Below are 16,452 nucleotides of genomic sequence, written 5' to 3' on the forward strand. Positions count from 1 at the left end.
CTTGTAAGTATCAAAACACTTTTTAAAGAATATGTTTATGATCCTTTATAAAGGAGTTGGTAAACAAGTGTTTCTCATCTTTTCACTGATAACATTTAAGATAGTATTGTGGCATAATTGGTTAAGCCACTACTTGTGATGCCAGCATCCCATGTCAAAATGCTAGTTTGAGTCTCAGCCACTCTACTTCCAATTCACATTCCTGCAAAAGGTGGCCTAATCACCTGGGCCCCAGCTGTCCGTGTGCTTCAGCCTGACCTGGCCCTGGCCATAGCAGCCATATGGGAAGTGAACCACAGGATGAAAGATTTCCCTCTGTTTGTAAACTAAGCCACACAATATATGATAATAAATACAGTCTAAGAATGAAATATTTACTGTCTTTAAACAAAAGTCTAATAAACAGCAAAACCAGGAATATATTTTTAATTATATGCAGGCTCTTAAGGCACCTATTTTGTGAAGGAAATAGTAGACTTGTATTCTGATGACATTAAATGTATCTTAATAATTTATGTAAGATCCATTAACATTGAACTGAGTTTCTAGGTGACTTTGGGGAACCAAAAAAGAAAATACACACCTGTGTATCTTCAACAGTATGTGTTCAACTTAAACAAATGTATCTCTTGCTTTGTTTCAGAGCAGATTTTGCAAAATAATATGAAAATCACAGCTATTATTTTTGACCAATTGTAAAAATTGAACAATTTGCTAAATAAATAAGTTAGCATTTTGTAAATGAATTGGAAGGACTGCGTAACAGTAACTGTGAAGATCAGAGGATAAGCTACAGGATAATTTGCTTAATTGTCTTCATGGCTTTTAATTTTGGGAAGCATGAAAGAGAACCAGAAATGTCTAGTTATTAGTTTCCCAGCAACAGGCTGTATGTAGACTCTCAAACAAGACCGAACTGGAGCCTAGGTACTGACATGCATATCTTAATGCACTTAGGGGACAACTCACAAATATCCCACAACATTCTTTCAGTTAAGATCCAACTATGAAACTCAGTACTTTTTAGGATTTCATCCGTAATACACATTGCTTTTTATTGCTATGTTCAAAGCAGCTTGGCTTCCTGACATAAAATTGTGTCTTTATGGCAACAAGTAATATCTAGTTTGTTGTCAAAGTCAGCAACAATCCAGAGATTCAAGATCTTGCAGTCTGTGCCAATTTGCCATTTTATTTTACTGCTCCAAACATGGAAGTTTATGTGAACAGCATAGAGAATCTCTACATACTTCCTGGCTATCAGGTAAAATCTCTTCAAGGTGGTGGAATATAACGTAGCACCAGGCATCTGTGTTCATCCATTGAATGCTTCCACACCAATGAGGTAAATGTTGGTTGAGTCCCAAATGCAGAAGTTTGAAGAAATACTTCTGTCCTCTTTTTCACCAGCATGGTGGGCTTCCAGTATTAGACATCCTCCTTGCAATCTTCTATTCATGACCCTGGTCCTGTCTACCCTGAGGTTAGGAAGACTTGTCAGCCTCAGGTTGTTTCATGGTGTGACTTTGCACGTTCCCTCGGAAAGGTTGTTTTCTTCCTGTTGCATCAGATCTATGATTTCATTGTACATCCTGTCAGGAGCATCCAACCCCCAGATAAAATCTATGTGAGCCCATTCAGGGATGTTCTTGTGGTAGATGAGGTTGGTTACTTCCGAGAGCAGTGTTTTCACATCCTCTGGATTTGAGAGCCAGTCCTGGCCACCTGTCCACATTGCTGTAGGGACCGTCATATCGCTGACTTTGTATCGAATAGGAGTTGGCTGGAGAAATAGAACAGCTTTTAGTTCTGGGTAATAGTTGAACTTCCAAACTCATAATGGGCATTTTAAATAAAGATAAGGATTTTGATGGATATAGAAGTAGAACTACCTATATATACAATTAGCTGATAGCAGCAATTGAATTTGATCTGCAAGGGTATTGTATAATGTGTCTGATTTTCTAGCATTTTGTATCTAGACTTATGTGCAGGAGTGGATGTTAAGACTTATGGAATACTCTTTAAAGCCAAACTAGGCTGCATCTAGTCCACTCTCTCTGGTTTTGCTTATATGATCAGTGGTTATTTACACGCATATGTGCTAATTAACAATATTCAATAAAAATTTTACACTCAAAAGAGTGTACTTGTCCAAAAGAGGATACGTGTCCATTTCCCATTCTGCACACTTCTAATTTTATTACGTATTATTTTTCTGCAACTTAGGAATCACAGATTCACTGAATGTGTGTTCAGGAAAAAAACTTAAGAATCACATAATCCAGTCATTTTTAAGTTTTATGGATAAAATCTGAGGCCCGGAGAATCAGTGCAGCCAACTCACTCAAGTTTATAGTGTAGAAGCAAGGCTGGCACAGTCATCCTCATCCACTATCCCCTGTCCTTTATATGGTACCGTGAAACAACTGCCTCTCCACCATCTCTCTTTGTTTCTTTTAATACTAAAAGGATCCTTCTGAAATGCACCATGGACCACTGGCTTCCCCAGACGGAATCTTCCCTGTTTTGCTTCTGAGAAGCTGGTGCCTGTTCACAGAGCAGTGTCAGCTAGGGGAAAAGCCCCCTACTCTGTCATAGAAGCAGAGAAACCTCTTAACTAAGCTATGAAGCTCCCATTTTCAAATAAACTTAAATCTGAACTATCACTTTCTGCTTGATCACTCATGTTTTCTCACTCTAGAATGTGTGTTCCTCACAGATTTCCAAACAGTATATTCTCAGCAGTTGATAGTTGAGCGTCTCACCTGGTTGCCTTTCTCCAGATTCTTGGTCTCACTCCCCCAGTCAAATGCCCGGAGTTCTCCAGAACTCACTGCCTAAAAGGAAGCAAACATCTATGAGATAGTCCAAGATGTACCTAATTAAGAGTGTTGGTGGTAGACATGCTCATCAGGTCTGCCCTTGTGAGGGGTGCAGAGAGAAAAACTGTCGAAGCTTCTGTTTCATCTTGGGATGATATTTAAAAAGGTAGAAAAGTAAGGATGCGGGGGGGTCTTTGAAGGAGAAAGATCACCGAAATAATTTTTTACCACTCCAGGAAGTTCACCTATTTGGTACAATTAAAAGATTATAAAAGCAGAGCACCTCTGAAATTGTGCAATATGAAGATATCGGGTATTGGAGATCAAAGTTTAATCCAACTAAGAATACTTCAGTTTTGATCATACAATCTCAGATACTGTATAGCCATCACCTTACGTATGCCTTTTTTCTCCTGAGACTGCTGCCATAAAGAACTGCTGTGGAAATTCCTTTGTCCAATTAGGCCTACCCTAGTATTCTGGTTTCCACTTGATCAGGCTGCTGGAAAAACTGAAGAGTAGGTTGTTGAAATACTGTCTCCTCTTGCCAGTCCCCCTCAGGTGACCAGTGATGGATTGGGACTGTCTTAATGCACACATTTAAGAAGTCCCTTCCCCTCAGCTTCTGAGAAGTTTCAATGAGCTAGATTAAATTCAGTTGAAACAGCATTCACCAGATTATATTTAGTTTTAGCATAAATGCAAACGAACTCTTGGTTTGCCAAAGGACATCCTTTAGTATTTTAGCAAAATGTACATGTTTTTAGCGAACACTGCTTCATGCTTACCTGGCTCCAGTGAAGAATGTTTTGTACAGATGTTCCAGCAGGAGAATGGGCAACATACACATTTGCTCGACTCTGTAACAAAGTACGAGTGGTTTTTTGGGAAAACTCATAATATGTCATTCTTATCAAGGCAAAATCTCTAGGGAGTCTAAGAAAAGGGACCATTAATAAATTATCAGAAATTTTTAATGAAATGTTAATGTACAAGTAAATAACACTAAATATAACCCTGTGTTTTAGAATAGCTTCTCATTGGAGCTCTGACAACTTCTTTTAAAAAAGCTTACTGAAGTGGGTTCTAGAGATGATTCTGTATTAAAATCCTAGAACTACTATTTAATTTCTAGGTGATTTTGGACTGTTTATTCCACCAACTCTCAATGAACTAAAATGTAAAGTGGGGATATAGACCATTGTTGTCTCACCTACTTGTTATAAGGAACAATAATAGCCTGGCACATAGTAAATGGTTATTAGATGGTGCCTATAAGTCAAATTATTGACTGAAAAAGGAAGGAAAAGTTCTTCAGAAATGAGTATACATTACCCCGGCTGCTGAAAGTGATGCTGGCCGACTACCCTCCTTTGTCAGCCTTCTGTAGTGTTTGTCCCAGCTGCGAAGAGATCTCACCTAATGCCTCCCCTCTCAGTGATGTGGTCTGCATGAAGTGGTTAATTGATGTGGGGATAGAAAGACCCGATCTTCTTCCACCCTCCCAACTTGAAATAACTCTGAAGGGCAACCTATCCTCACACATTTTTGTAGGTTCAATTGAGGTTCCTACTGAGACTGCATCACAAGTTGAATTTCACATCTCCCAAAACCTGTTTCCTCCCATTCTTTAGGTATCATCGCAAGAACGGAACCCCAAATCACTCTGCATTTTAATCTCCATTCCAGATGGAGTGGTTCCCTAGAAACTCACTCAAGTCACCTCAGCTGTCAGTTAAGCCTGAGCCCAAGTGAAGCTCCCAAGAGATTTTGTCAATGAACTTAAACTTCAAACCTACAGGGCTTGTGTATACAAGGGATTAGAGACACATGCATAATAGTCTTTGTTGACAGCCATGTTCTGGTCACTTTTTTTTAAACTTCTTTAAAAATCTGATTTCAGATCTATTTTATTTTCTTCACTGCCATGAATACAGGAGTTTCTAAAACATCTATGGGAAATAAGTCTTATGAATCAGCTATGTATAGATTTCAGGTTTTTGCTTTAATTTCATTTTTCCACAAATGTTTTCAAGTACCCTCATGTAAGCTGTGACATTTAGTGCCATAATATGAACCTTGCCTCATGCTCATTCCCTCATTTCCTTACCATTTTGAAACCAGGGAGCACATCATTTCTCTATTTCCACTGATATCAGCATAGCTATAAGGGGTGGCATTCATAACCCTTGGCTTTGCCATAGAGTCTTGAGGAATCAGTAGATTCCTACTTACCATGTTCATGTTATTGGTGTTGAATCCTCCCAGAAGTAGGATGATATTGCTACAAATCTGGTCAAGAATCATCTGACCACAGAGGTAAATAACAAGTTGCCTGAGAAACCTGGTCTGATACAGAAATTCTTTTTTACCAAACAACCCCTGTAAAATACAAGGTGAAATGACAGACATGACATGATAGGTAGAAAAAGAAGTGCCTCATTTATAAATGTATGTTTAGGATATAGACCTGGAAGACTCTTCTATATATACATAGAATGATCTGCGGTACCTCATACCTTGATCATCATGTCTGGCAGCAACAAAAATTTGGTCCCAGGGCTTTTTGAATATTTGACAGTGGCAATTGGTGCTAAAGCAAAATACATTTTGATTTTCTTAGCCAGCTCTGGCATAGTAGAGAATGCAATAAATCCTACAAGAGAAGAAACATGTCAATATGGATATTGAATATAGTATAACTTATAAATTTTGCAATTAACTGTTACCAAGATTATTCAGTAACTATGTGTGATTACGCCTTAGTTCTCCTGTAAAATTTGATTGAGGGCAATGGTAAAAACTGTTCTGTGTTTCCTATGAAACCTAGCCATTTGCTTTTTTTAAATTATTATTTTATTTTGATAACCTTTACGTAATTGAATAGTGCAGAAAGTGTGTAGGGCTACAGGAAAGTTGGTAAGACCATTGTTTCCACAGCCATTTGCTTTTAAGTAGTAGATATTCATTGAAAAAAAAAAAAACTCAGAATTAAGGAAATTGCCTAGTTTGCTAGTAAGTTTGTTGAGATAACAAGGCTTTTGTTTCTTGACTCCCAACTCTTCAAGAACCCAAACTGTAACAGTTTAGCAGGCAGATTGTCCAATGAACTTTTTTTTAAAAATTTCTGTTGCACATTTGGTATGAGACCTTGGTTAAACAAGGGCGCTCCTAATGTGTATACCGAAAGTATTTCTTGAAATGCCACTCTTTGCAGGTGATGTATGTAGGACATAGTGGAGAAAAAGTCTGTTGCACAGAGGTATGGCCATTAGATTTGAAACATTGTATGCCTGTTTCACAAGAGCCTGTGTGCTTTTTACCTAGTCTAACATTTGCGGTTGCATGGGTAGGAGAGGAGGGCTAAGCAGAGAAAACTAGAATCACACAGTCTTGGTTGAGTTCCCTAGAGATGAGTGGGTTCTGAGAAGGCGCCTTTCCTGCCTTTGATTAGTTTTGGTAGCCACATGCAAAGGTGGGCCTCAAGATGATTTGTGTCCTCTTGCCCTCCCAATTATTGCACTGTAGGTCTGAGCTAGTAATATATGAAGCTAGGTCCATCTTAATTCCAAACATAATACAAATCCCCTCAAATGTCAAGATCTGAAAACTCTAGATCATGTTTTCCATTACTTCTAGATCATTACTTCTGCCATAAGAGAAGTTCAGGTTCTCCCTCTTACCAGCTCCATGGTTTATCAACTGAAGAATCCAAGAATCCTACTGGGTTTTTTTGTTTTTGTTTGTTTTGTTTTGCCTTTTCCCTCCTCTGAAATACTATCTAGCCTCATTGTTAACAGTTTAATTTTCATCTCTGATGAAATGGTTTGAGGAGAGACAAAATCTTTTAAAGGGCCTCTGAATATCATTAGAGTTGGACAGCCATATAACACCCTAACTATCTGTAAAGGGCAAAGTGAGAGTTTGACTGGAACTTGCTAATATTATTGAGAAAATAAGGAAATGAAAATGTAGACATTAAGTTTCATTTATTCTCTAGAAAAAAATTCATAAAAAATGAGCCACCTGAACTGACCCTTAGTTCCAACAGTCCTTCAGCACCTGGACTTCCTGATTAATAACTCAGTTTTATTTTTCACATAATGGGATTGTGACTGGTGGGAAAGTTCCACAGGAAATGAATCTTTGGCAGCAAAAAGAATACCCAAGTGGCTCCAATGTTATGTCTCCCCCAACAGATACTGACAATAGCATTATTATTTATGCAAACAAGAAAAGGAGAAGAATTAAAACAGTCAGCCACTCTGCTATGGCTGTCTACTTTGGAGTTAGGCTAGTTTCATATGGTAATCTACACGAGCTTTCTGCAAAACGAAAGTGGATCCAGTCCATATATAATTGAGTGTTTGCCAAGCATGTGTGCTTTGTGTCTCCAGTGTGTTTGCTAGCAGTAGACTATCAACTTGGAACACGGGAAGCTTCATTAGAAGATCTTACACAAATATGAGTTTTCTTGTTAAAATTATGACTTTCTTTTCTCTTGAAATTTGTCAGAATGAATACTCTCTTCCTTACTTCCTTGAGGACAGAACCTAAACCTCAGTTAGTTCAGGCATGTGGCCATTCTTCCTGGGGATGAAAAGCTAAAAATCATTAACTTAGCTTGAGGATAGCCTTTAGTCATCATTGTTGACTTCTGTAGACTCAGACTACCTGAAAGTCAGTCCCAAGACCAAATTGGCTGGGCAGTTTGTGTGTTGAGTAAATGGGGAAAAAAAATGTTCCTTGAATTAGTTAAAGCCAGTCTCTAGAAAACATAAGAAGCTCTTCTCAGTCCTCCCATGACCTTCCTTCATCCCAGTGTAAATCAAGCACCTTTTTTTCCCTAATGATTTTGGTCTGATACAGGGCGGCCAGGAAAGCCATGGTCTACACTCTCACCTCCCCATGAAAGTGCTCTGTATTCTGCAGGGACCATGCGTTAAGATCTCTGACAAATTCATCAAAAACAAAAGGATTTCAGCATATAATTCCAGACACTGGTGTTAGAATGTAAAGAGGAAGATCTGAGTGATATTTATACCAGATCTGTTTTGTATATGATAGTGCTATTTATTGATCACTTGTCATGAGGCAGACACTAAATTTGCATTTATTTATACTATGTGCTGGGAACTTCTCTTAAAACTCTGTTCGGATTTCTGCCATTGTAGAGCTCACATACATCATCATATGCATTAGACCAAACACCTGTACCACTTCTAAGAGGAAGATGAGGAAACTGAGGCTAGGGATGTACATAATTCCACAGGAATAGTTATCTTGTGTACTGCATAAGTCAAGGCAAGGCTCTTGCTCTTTCTACCACGCCCCAGGCCTCTCTCAATCCGGTTTCTCTTTCCTGTAGCCCCAACAGATAGTGAAAAGGAAACGGCCTGATCAGAGAGTAATGTGACATGAATGTTCTTAGGCATAATTTGTGTTTCTTCTGAGCATACAAACCTGCTTTTCTGTGAACCTACCCATGGTGGTTCCCTGTGAATAGCCAATATAATAGATATTTTCCTGGCCCGTTTTCTGCAAAATAAAGTTTATCACTGCAGGAAGGTCAAACCTAGCCATCTCATCATAACTACAAAGGGAAAAGAGAAAGTTAATGAACAATTATAATCAAGAACAGACAAAACCACCTTGAGGATTTACCTATAATCAATGCCTGAGTCAATCCTGATAGCATGCTTCTGTACCCCTTACATCACTCAGAACAGACTTGTTCCCACCCTGTAATGCTCACAGGGGTCTCAGGGCTCACAGGCTTTCAAAAATGGTAGTTTCTGCAGATGTTACCTCAGAGTGATGATCATCTTCAGTATTTATTGAGCACATGACCCACCTCCTGGTGGAAAGGCCCTGTTACACTGTTACCAGCAAAACTACAAGTCCATAAGATTCATTTACAGCAAAAGCACCAAGAGTACTGCAGGTACTCTTCTGTTATGGATATTAAAACAGGTTTAATGTCATTGGTAACTTAAAATACCAAAAATATTTTTCTGAGACCATTATGTGTCCAGTTGAAGGTCCCCAAAGCTTAATCATTTAATTTGTTTTAGTGCTGCCTGATCTCATCTCCTCTGGAGGTACTAGCCCTTGTCATTACTCATGGAAGAGTTAGCTCCAGGATAACCACCTACAGGTTAGTGGAATACCCTTTTCAAATTCCAATACCAATCACCCAACATCACCCCTCATTCTCATCTCACTTGCCAGACCCAAGCTTCTGTATGGGGAACTCAATATCCCTTATTCCTTCCCCCCAAAATGTAATTATTAAGAAAACTAGGTCAGAATATTGATGATATGACCTAAATGAATTACCCAGGAATCACAATTATTTACTCAATTCTCTCAAAGAGATTCCATTTCAACCTCACTTCTCTAGATTTCACATACCTGAAAGCCCAGAACTCATCCTGGTCTATGGAGAGTGTCTTGTGTTTCCGAGACCATGTATTTCCCCGGCTGTTCCCCATCCACACGTCAAAGCCAGCATCCGCCAGAATGAAGCCCAGGCTGTTGTTGGGTAGGTTGGAGATCCAATTGCTAGCATCTCCAAGTAGGCCATGCTGCAGTAATACCACAGGCCTGGCACCTGCAGAATTGATAACATTCCAACTATGTAAAAATGTTCTCTACCTTTCTTATTATCTCTTAATGTGCAGAAGCATTCCAATCAAGCAAAGCTATGATCAGATCTCCATTAAGATGCTTGATAGCTTAATTATTGTGGCTGGTTGCTTAACCTTTTAATACAAGAATTTCCTCAGAAGTAAAAAGGCATTTTTGCTCTGCTTACCAAGATAGATTTTAAGAAATAGATGATAAAATGCTTAGCAAAGAAACACTCAGTGAAATTCAACTTTACTTTTTTTTTAAAAAAAGATTTATTTATTTTTATTGTAAAGTCAGATATACAGAGAGAAGCAGATATACAGAGAGGAAGATCTTCCATCCGATGATTCACTCCCCAAGTGAACACAACGGCCAGTGCCATGCTGATCCAAAGCCAGGAGCCAGGAACTTCCTCCAGGTCTCTCATGCGGGTACAGGGTCCTAAGGCTTTGGACCGTCCTCGATTGCTTTCCCAGGCTACAAGCAGGGAGTTGGATGGGAAGTGGAGCTGCTGGGATTAGAACCAGTGCCCATCTGGGACCCCAGTGCATTCAAGGCGAGGACTTTATCCACTAGCCCACGCAGCCGGGCCCAACTTTACTAGTTTTTGTGTGTGTATGTAATTATTATTATTATTATTGGATTTTTCTGGTTTTCTCACAAAATATTGGAATTGCTCCAGGAGATAACATAGTATTATGATTAAGATGAATGAGTATCTATGATTTACAATTAAGATTTGTGACTATATAAATGGCCTTCATGTTAAAAGAACTCACAGCCAGATTGAGAATGCGCTAACTATTCAAATGCAAGCAAATCTGAACATCAAAATAAGTCGTAAGAGTAATGAATGATTGAATAATTTAAGAATCACTTCCTTGAAGACAGTGGGAGCTGCAGGAACAATATCAGCCACAAGAGGGAAGTATTTTGCACCAATTGGACCGAAAAGGCTGGTCCTGCTATTTTGAATAAGTTAACAACCAAGGAACGTTGCATTAAATATCTGATGAAATACTGGTTCAAGTGGAGAAGGGTAAGTTCAGAGGCACTAAGTTGGAGACATTATGGAAATATAAGTCATAGATGTGTAAAAAGAGTTAAAGGCCTTATAACCAAAAAGCTACAGGAATACAGTCTAAATAAAACAGTATGCCGAATCAGTGGTTCTAAGATCTTTCTGTCTTTGCTCCTCTCTGTATATCTGACTTTATAATAAAAAAGAAAAATAAAAAAAGAACATGGGATGTAATTGTGGATAGAATCTAATCTAAATGCAACATACTAACTAGACCTAACAGTTTTTTTGTGGGGAGGGCAAGTAAATTATTTAACCTTTGTGAGTGGCAGGTTTTTTAATCATGATTGATGCAAATAAAAGCATTCAAACTTTCACCCAGAAAATAAAAAGAACCCAGGAAATGATGGTATGTATACGCATGGCAGATGATGTAGTGGCCACTGTAAACAGACTGAAAAAGTAAAAGGAACACACTCAAATAGGAGATGGACACAATTTTAGTTAGTCATCAAGATTAATTTTTGAAACAACAGAAATAGCTGAAAAGTTTCATATGCAAAAGGTAGAATTATACAGATTAAGCAAACATGTACAAACAGGTTTTTAAAATGTACAAATAGATTCTGATTCTTAAAGAATTAACATCTTAGGGGTCTGGGCAAGATAGTCTAATGGCAAAAACTGCTCACTTTGAATGCACCGGGATCCAGCAGAGGTGCAGGTTCTAATCCCGGCAACCCTGCTTCCCATCCAGCTCCCTGCTTGTGGCCTGGGAAAGCAGATAAGGATGGGCCAAGTTGCACCCATGAGGGAGACCCAGTAGAGGCTCCTGGCTCCTGGCTTTGGATCAGTACAGCTCTGGTCATTGTGGCTGCTTGGGGAGTGAATCAACGGACAGCAGGATGGAAGATCTTCCTCCCTGTCTCTCCTCCTCTCTGTATGCCTGACTTTCCAATAAAAATAAATAAATCTTTTAAAAAAATTAACATCTTAAATCTTTGAATGTTGGGGTGTGCAGGGATGGGCACCAGGTGCTATACTTGAGTTTGTATTCTTCAGGATGAGTGATTGGTGTAGTTCACCCCAAAACTAGTAAGTGAATGTTCTACAGGATTTATGTTGGAAGGGTTTAGGGTAATGTCTTAAATTTTAGAAAGAGCCAAGAAATGGGTATTATTTTATGTTGACTTGAGATGAATGAAGGCTGTGGGGTGGTTTAGGACCATACTGATGTAGACTTTGTAGAACTGGCAGCATCCTTTGACATGACAAATGGAATCCAGTGTATACTAAGCACATAGGTCTGTTGTGCATAGTCAAGCCACAGTGGAGAGATAACAACAGGGAAAGTTGCCATGTTGGCATGATGTGAGATCAGCATACCTGCCTTCTTGGCTTGCAGTAAGCCTTGAGGGATTCTGTTGACAGAAAGGATATACCCATCTTCAGTTGTGACTTCGTATTCCTCACAGGGATACCCTTTGTGTTGGATGATCTCACTCTATGGAAAAAAATAAAACCATAAAATTTCCTTTGCATTCAGTTCTATATGTCTGTATTTTCGTTGATCCAGAAGTAAGCATAGATTTCTGGAGACTATAGACAAGAAATTCCTTGATTTTCATTAGCTAATCATGCTATCTTAGAAAAAATCAGTGAATGTCTCCAGAGCTCACTTTCATAATTTTAAATATGGAATCCGAAGAACAACCATGATTCTCCAAGTTTGGGCCCCGGCGTCAAATAATTAGTATTATTTGGGTATTTATAAGAAGTAAATATCATCATTGTCTTAGCAAACCAGCTAAGTCAGAAAATGTGAATACAAACCAACAATTTGTGATCTAAAAAACTCTTTAGGAGATCCTGATAGAATATTTGAGAGCCTCAAACCAGAAAAATTATTGTGAAAACTGAGTATGCATCAGGATCATCCATGGCATGTAAGCATATTAATTCCTACACCCTGTTTCAAGCTAGAGATCAAGTGGTTGCAATGCAACTCGTAGGGTGCCTATTCCAGAATAACTAATGACAGTCACGGGACTGAGCATTCTCCAAAGCCACAGACTGAAGAGCAGTGATTATTGTCATTTTCTAGGGTGAATATCCATAATACATTTGAGGAAAACTACAAAAAAATTACCAAAATAAACTTATCTTTTAATTCTATTTCCCAGAAGAAGTTTAAAGTTACTTCATATAATCTTTTTTACCTTTTGAAAATGGTGCGTTCTTAGCTATTTGTGCTATTCCATATACCGACCTATTTGCTCTTTTCTTAAGTAACTCTGATTCATTTTGTAGACTTCAGAAAAACCTTCCTAAGTGAGTTCGTTTTCTTTATTTTATGCTGTCTTATTTCAACTCTAATTACTCTTGCATGAAGTAATGAGTGCCTGCCTTTAAGCTCCATGAAATCCTGGTCTTTGATATTTTTAGATCTTCCTATAATATCAGTGCACAGCACAGTATAAGGGTTTTGTAGGTGCTCAATAAATACTTGATAATAAAAATCCATGTGTCCAGTTATATATTAAAGTATGAACTAGAGCATAATTAATATTTGTCAGTACATACAGTAAAACAAATCCAGACTCTGAGCCAGTTTTGTTACCATGTTACTGAATTTACACCACTAGTTACATGAATTTTCTATTTTACTTTGGCTTTCCATACTTAATTGCTCAACAGCAGAATCCAATTCTGTGGGACTTAGTGTTTGGGTTCCTGAAATCCCGAAAGTGTAGTGTTAGGAGATCCCAGTGCATGGCGCCTGGGAAATTTTCTTTCTTTCTGTCTGTCTGCAGATAAAGTGATTCTCTCACCAAAACAAATTAAAAAAAAAAAAAAAAGAAAACATAGGGATGAGTGTGGGACACTTTCAAGACCAGGAGAATAGTTCCCAAGTATCAACATCAATGAGGTAGCTGTCTGGAGAAACCATCAAAGACAGTCAATAAATGGAATGGTCAAAGCAATGCTGCTTTTAACACCATGCAGATACAAAATGTTTTTTTAATGGCTTGTAAGAATTTTTAGACCTATACAAGGGAGTTTCTGTGAAAATCTGTATGTGTGAATTTTGAAGTTCTCCTTTCTGTGAAAAAGTCTATGGAATGTGAATATTACATGCATTGTCTTACTCTTGTGGAGTTTGTCTCTCTTCCTTCTCGTCTGAGATTTTACTGTCTCATGCTTATAATTATACACAGTGTGTATGTATGCAGACCTGAATTTAAATTGTAACTCCACTGTGTACCAATGGTGTGGCATTGTTTAACTTGCTTGACCTCTTTAATTTCAGTTCCTTGGTTTGAAAAATGTTGAGTGATCCTATCCACTGCCTAGGGTACAAAACATGAAGAAATGAAACTAAATGAAATGAAACAAAATTAAGTAGATTATTTTCCTCTTTTATCAAAATGACTGCTTTGGTACAAGTGCTACCATGTGATGGTCATCACTAAAACCTAATTTAGAATTTGTAAATAATATCCTCTGCTGGAATGCACGATTCTCAAGGATACCTACTGAGACATAGCATCATGCCTTTATTGTACTCTGAAGAGTGTCTTTCTGGTCCCGCTCAGGGTTCTTTAACCATGAATCAACAGTTACTAGTCCGAAACACCACAAAAAGTATAGATTAGAAGGTGTAGGATGATACTTAAATGTGGATGACCTAATAGCAAGAAGTGAGATTGGCATCTTCACAACATAGAAGACAAAAGTGGAAATAATCATCATCTGGGGCTAAACATTTTTCAACTATTTTTCTGCTCGTACAGTGAGCTCCAGTGCTCAAGAAGAAAACGCATTGAAGTACAAAAGGATTACATCATGTTTCCAAGGTTACCGAATTTGTTTGAGGTGTTCAGGTCACCTAACAGCTAGTTTAGCATTCTTTCTAGTAAAGTAAATTGCTTTCTCATTACATTTTTCTGAACATCACAACTATGTATAAATATAATACCTAATGCAAATAAAACATATATGAAAACATTAACATGTAAGGCACTTCTTTCCCCCCAAATAGTATGGAAAATACTGACTTACAACATTCATGAAAGCTTCTGGGTCCACAGCTTTGGTTGGCATATGTCCCGAATTCACATTGCTTTGAAAGAAATACGCCACCAGAATCAGAAGCCACATCTCCACTCTGTGTGAAACAATCCATGCTCTTAAGATTTCTGACATGGTCCAACATGCGCATTTATTTTTTCTTGGCACGATAGCAACTACGTCTCAAGTCAGAGAAGGATTTGTGGGTTTAAAAACTCTTTCCTATGTTTTTCAGCTGTAATCCCTTCTCCAAATGTTCAAGAGACTTAAGTAAACTTGGTTGACAGGTACAGAAGGAAACCAAGTAGACTGGAGACACTGTCCAGGATGTCCCAATACCATCTGGCTCCTCCTCCTCCTCCCTCACACAACTTGTAATCACCCATCCTTTAGCTTTAAGGTGTGTAGAGCTTTCTCTGATGCAACCTGGAGTTTCATGAGTGTTTCACAGCTCATAAAGCCTCTGCTCTTCCACCAGCAGGTAGTTAGAACCACAAAGAATGTCTCTCCCCTCCCCCAACTCTAGTTTTTATCATTCTTTGACTAGCGCACCATACAGAAACTGCAGAAAGCATGGCAAATTTCCTTTGTCACCACCTAGGGTTTCAATAATCACTGTTCTTTGGAGTGAAGAACAAATGTAGTGATACATACTTTAACATAAAATGTTAACAATGTTAACAAAATTTGTATTGTGGAGTAGTTCTTCCATATTTAGCCTATTTCTGCTAGTTCAATCAAATAGATGTACATAAAGCTTCTATTGTGGATTATATCAATTATTTAATTTGAGAAGATGGTTAGGTGGATACCTGGTAATTCATCTGCATTAGCTAAGCTGGAGAGTTATTGAGTGGCAATCTAGTTGTTTTCAAGAACAGAAGGCTCCAGTTTAGTTAACTTTGAAGTGATGTTAGCAATTTGTTAGTCTACTAATAATAGAGCAGGCCAGGAGGGTATTTTTTTCTGTCATTCTTAGTGACGAATGTGTTAAAAATAACTGAAAAAATTCAATTGTTTCTCTTCTTTTACATGAACTCTTCAGAGCTGAACTAACAGCAGCCATCACGAGTTCAGATTTTGGAATGTGGTGGTGAAGGAGCTGAAACTGGAAAGATGAGTCTGTGAGAATGGATCTTCCCACATGACTCAGGCTCATCCACCTTGACTGGTTGGACAGGTGTGGAGTGGTACACCCACAGTCCTTATCTGACCAATCTGAATAGCCTCACTATTGTTGATGCTGCTGGAGAGGAGGGGTTTGACCTAATTAGAAGAGCAGGGAGAGCCCTGCTCTAAGCACCGGCTTGCTGTGTAGTTATACAAATGGGATTTCAGTAACAACCTTGCCACCCACCCACTATTGACCTTTTAGGATTTTAAATTGTTACATAGTTGGAAAAAGATAACTTCTCGTTCAATTTTGTTTTCAGAAATAAGAAGATGTGTTACATGACTTGCCCAACAAGGTGGAGCTGAATTAAAATTCAGGTACTTTTATTCATTGCATTACATTATAACCAGATGGGAAAATGTAATATTTCAAGTCTTCAATGCAGCACCTACCCTCAGAAAGCACTTATACTGGTCTCTGCAAATTATCTTTAGATCAAAGAGCTACATTTTGAATCAACATTAAATAAACATAATGTTCTCCACTGCAGAATTTGAGCAGTGACATTAGCAACCAACAGCCCATGGAAAGATCAAAAGCATTGTACACAGAAGACAGTTCCCTTTTCAGACTTCCAGCTTTGAGCAGTGCATCTGGAGCGATTTATCTCTCATTGTCTTTTAAAAAATGTGTACAAAGTTGGCAGATTTACTAATTTTCAGATACAGATTTAGGAGCATAGTGATTGCTTTTGCCCCCTCCTTCCTGTGTGCATTTCCCACCCACCT

General features: G+C 38.3%; 1 protein-coding gene across 1 annotated transcript; it reads right to left on the reverse strand.

The window, feature by feature from the left end:
- Positions 1-1,489: 1,489 nt before the first annotated feature.
- LIPM (lipase family member M) lies at positions 1,490-14,858 on the reverse strand. The gene is made up of 9 exons (XM_040975756.1): positions 14,542-14,858; positions 11,866-11,983; positions 9,240-9,438; positions 8,309-8,418; positions 5,345-5,481; positions 5,061-5,207; positions 3,614-3,685; positions 2,769-2,840; positions 1,490-1,783 (listed from the first exon to the last, which is right to left on the reverse strand). The coding sequence occupies exons 1-9, from the start codon at positions 14,683-14,685 to the stop codon at positions 1,514-1,516; spliced, it is 1,269 nt and encodes a 422-aa protein (XP_040831690.1). The 5' UTR covers positions 14,686-14,858; the 3' UTR covers positions 1,490-1,513.
- Positions 14,859-16,452: the final 1,594 nt, after the last annotated feature.

Source organism: Ochotona curzoniae, unplaced genomic scaffold (assembly GCF_017591425.1).
Source record: "Ochotona curzoniae isolate NIBS_2020 unplaced genomic scaffold, NIBS_Ocur_1.0 contig_2692, whole genome shotgun sequence".
In the NCBI taxonomy this organism is placed as follows: Eukaryota; Metazoa; Chordata; class Mammalia; order Lagomorpha; family Ochotonidae; genus Ochotona; species Ochotona curzoniae.

Excerpts from the sequence above, each read along its gene's own strand:
- LIPM (XM_040975756.1), bottom strand. The coding sequence starts at position 14,685 with ATGTCAGAAATCTTAAGAGCATGGATTGTTTCACACAGAGTGGAGATG. Across the intron at positions 9,439-11,865 it reads ACTGCAAGCCAAGAAGGCAG|GTGCCAGGCCTGTGGTATTA; the intron begins GTATGCTGATCT and ends TCAATTCTGCAG. Across the intron at positions 2,841-3,613 it reads ACATTCTTCACTGGAGCCAG|GCAGTGAGTTCTGGAGAACT; the intron begins GTAAGCATGAAG and ends GCTTCCTTTTAG.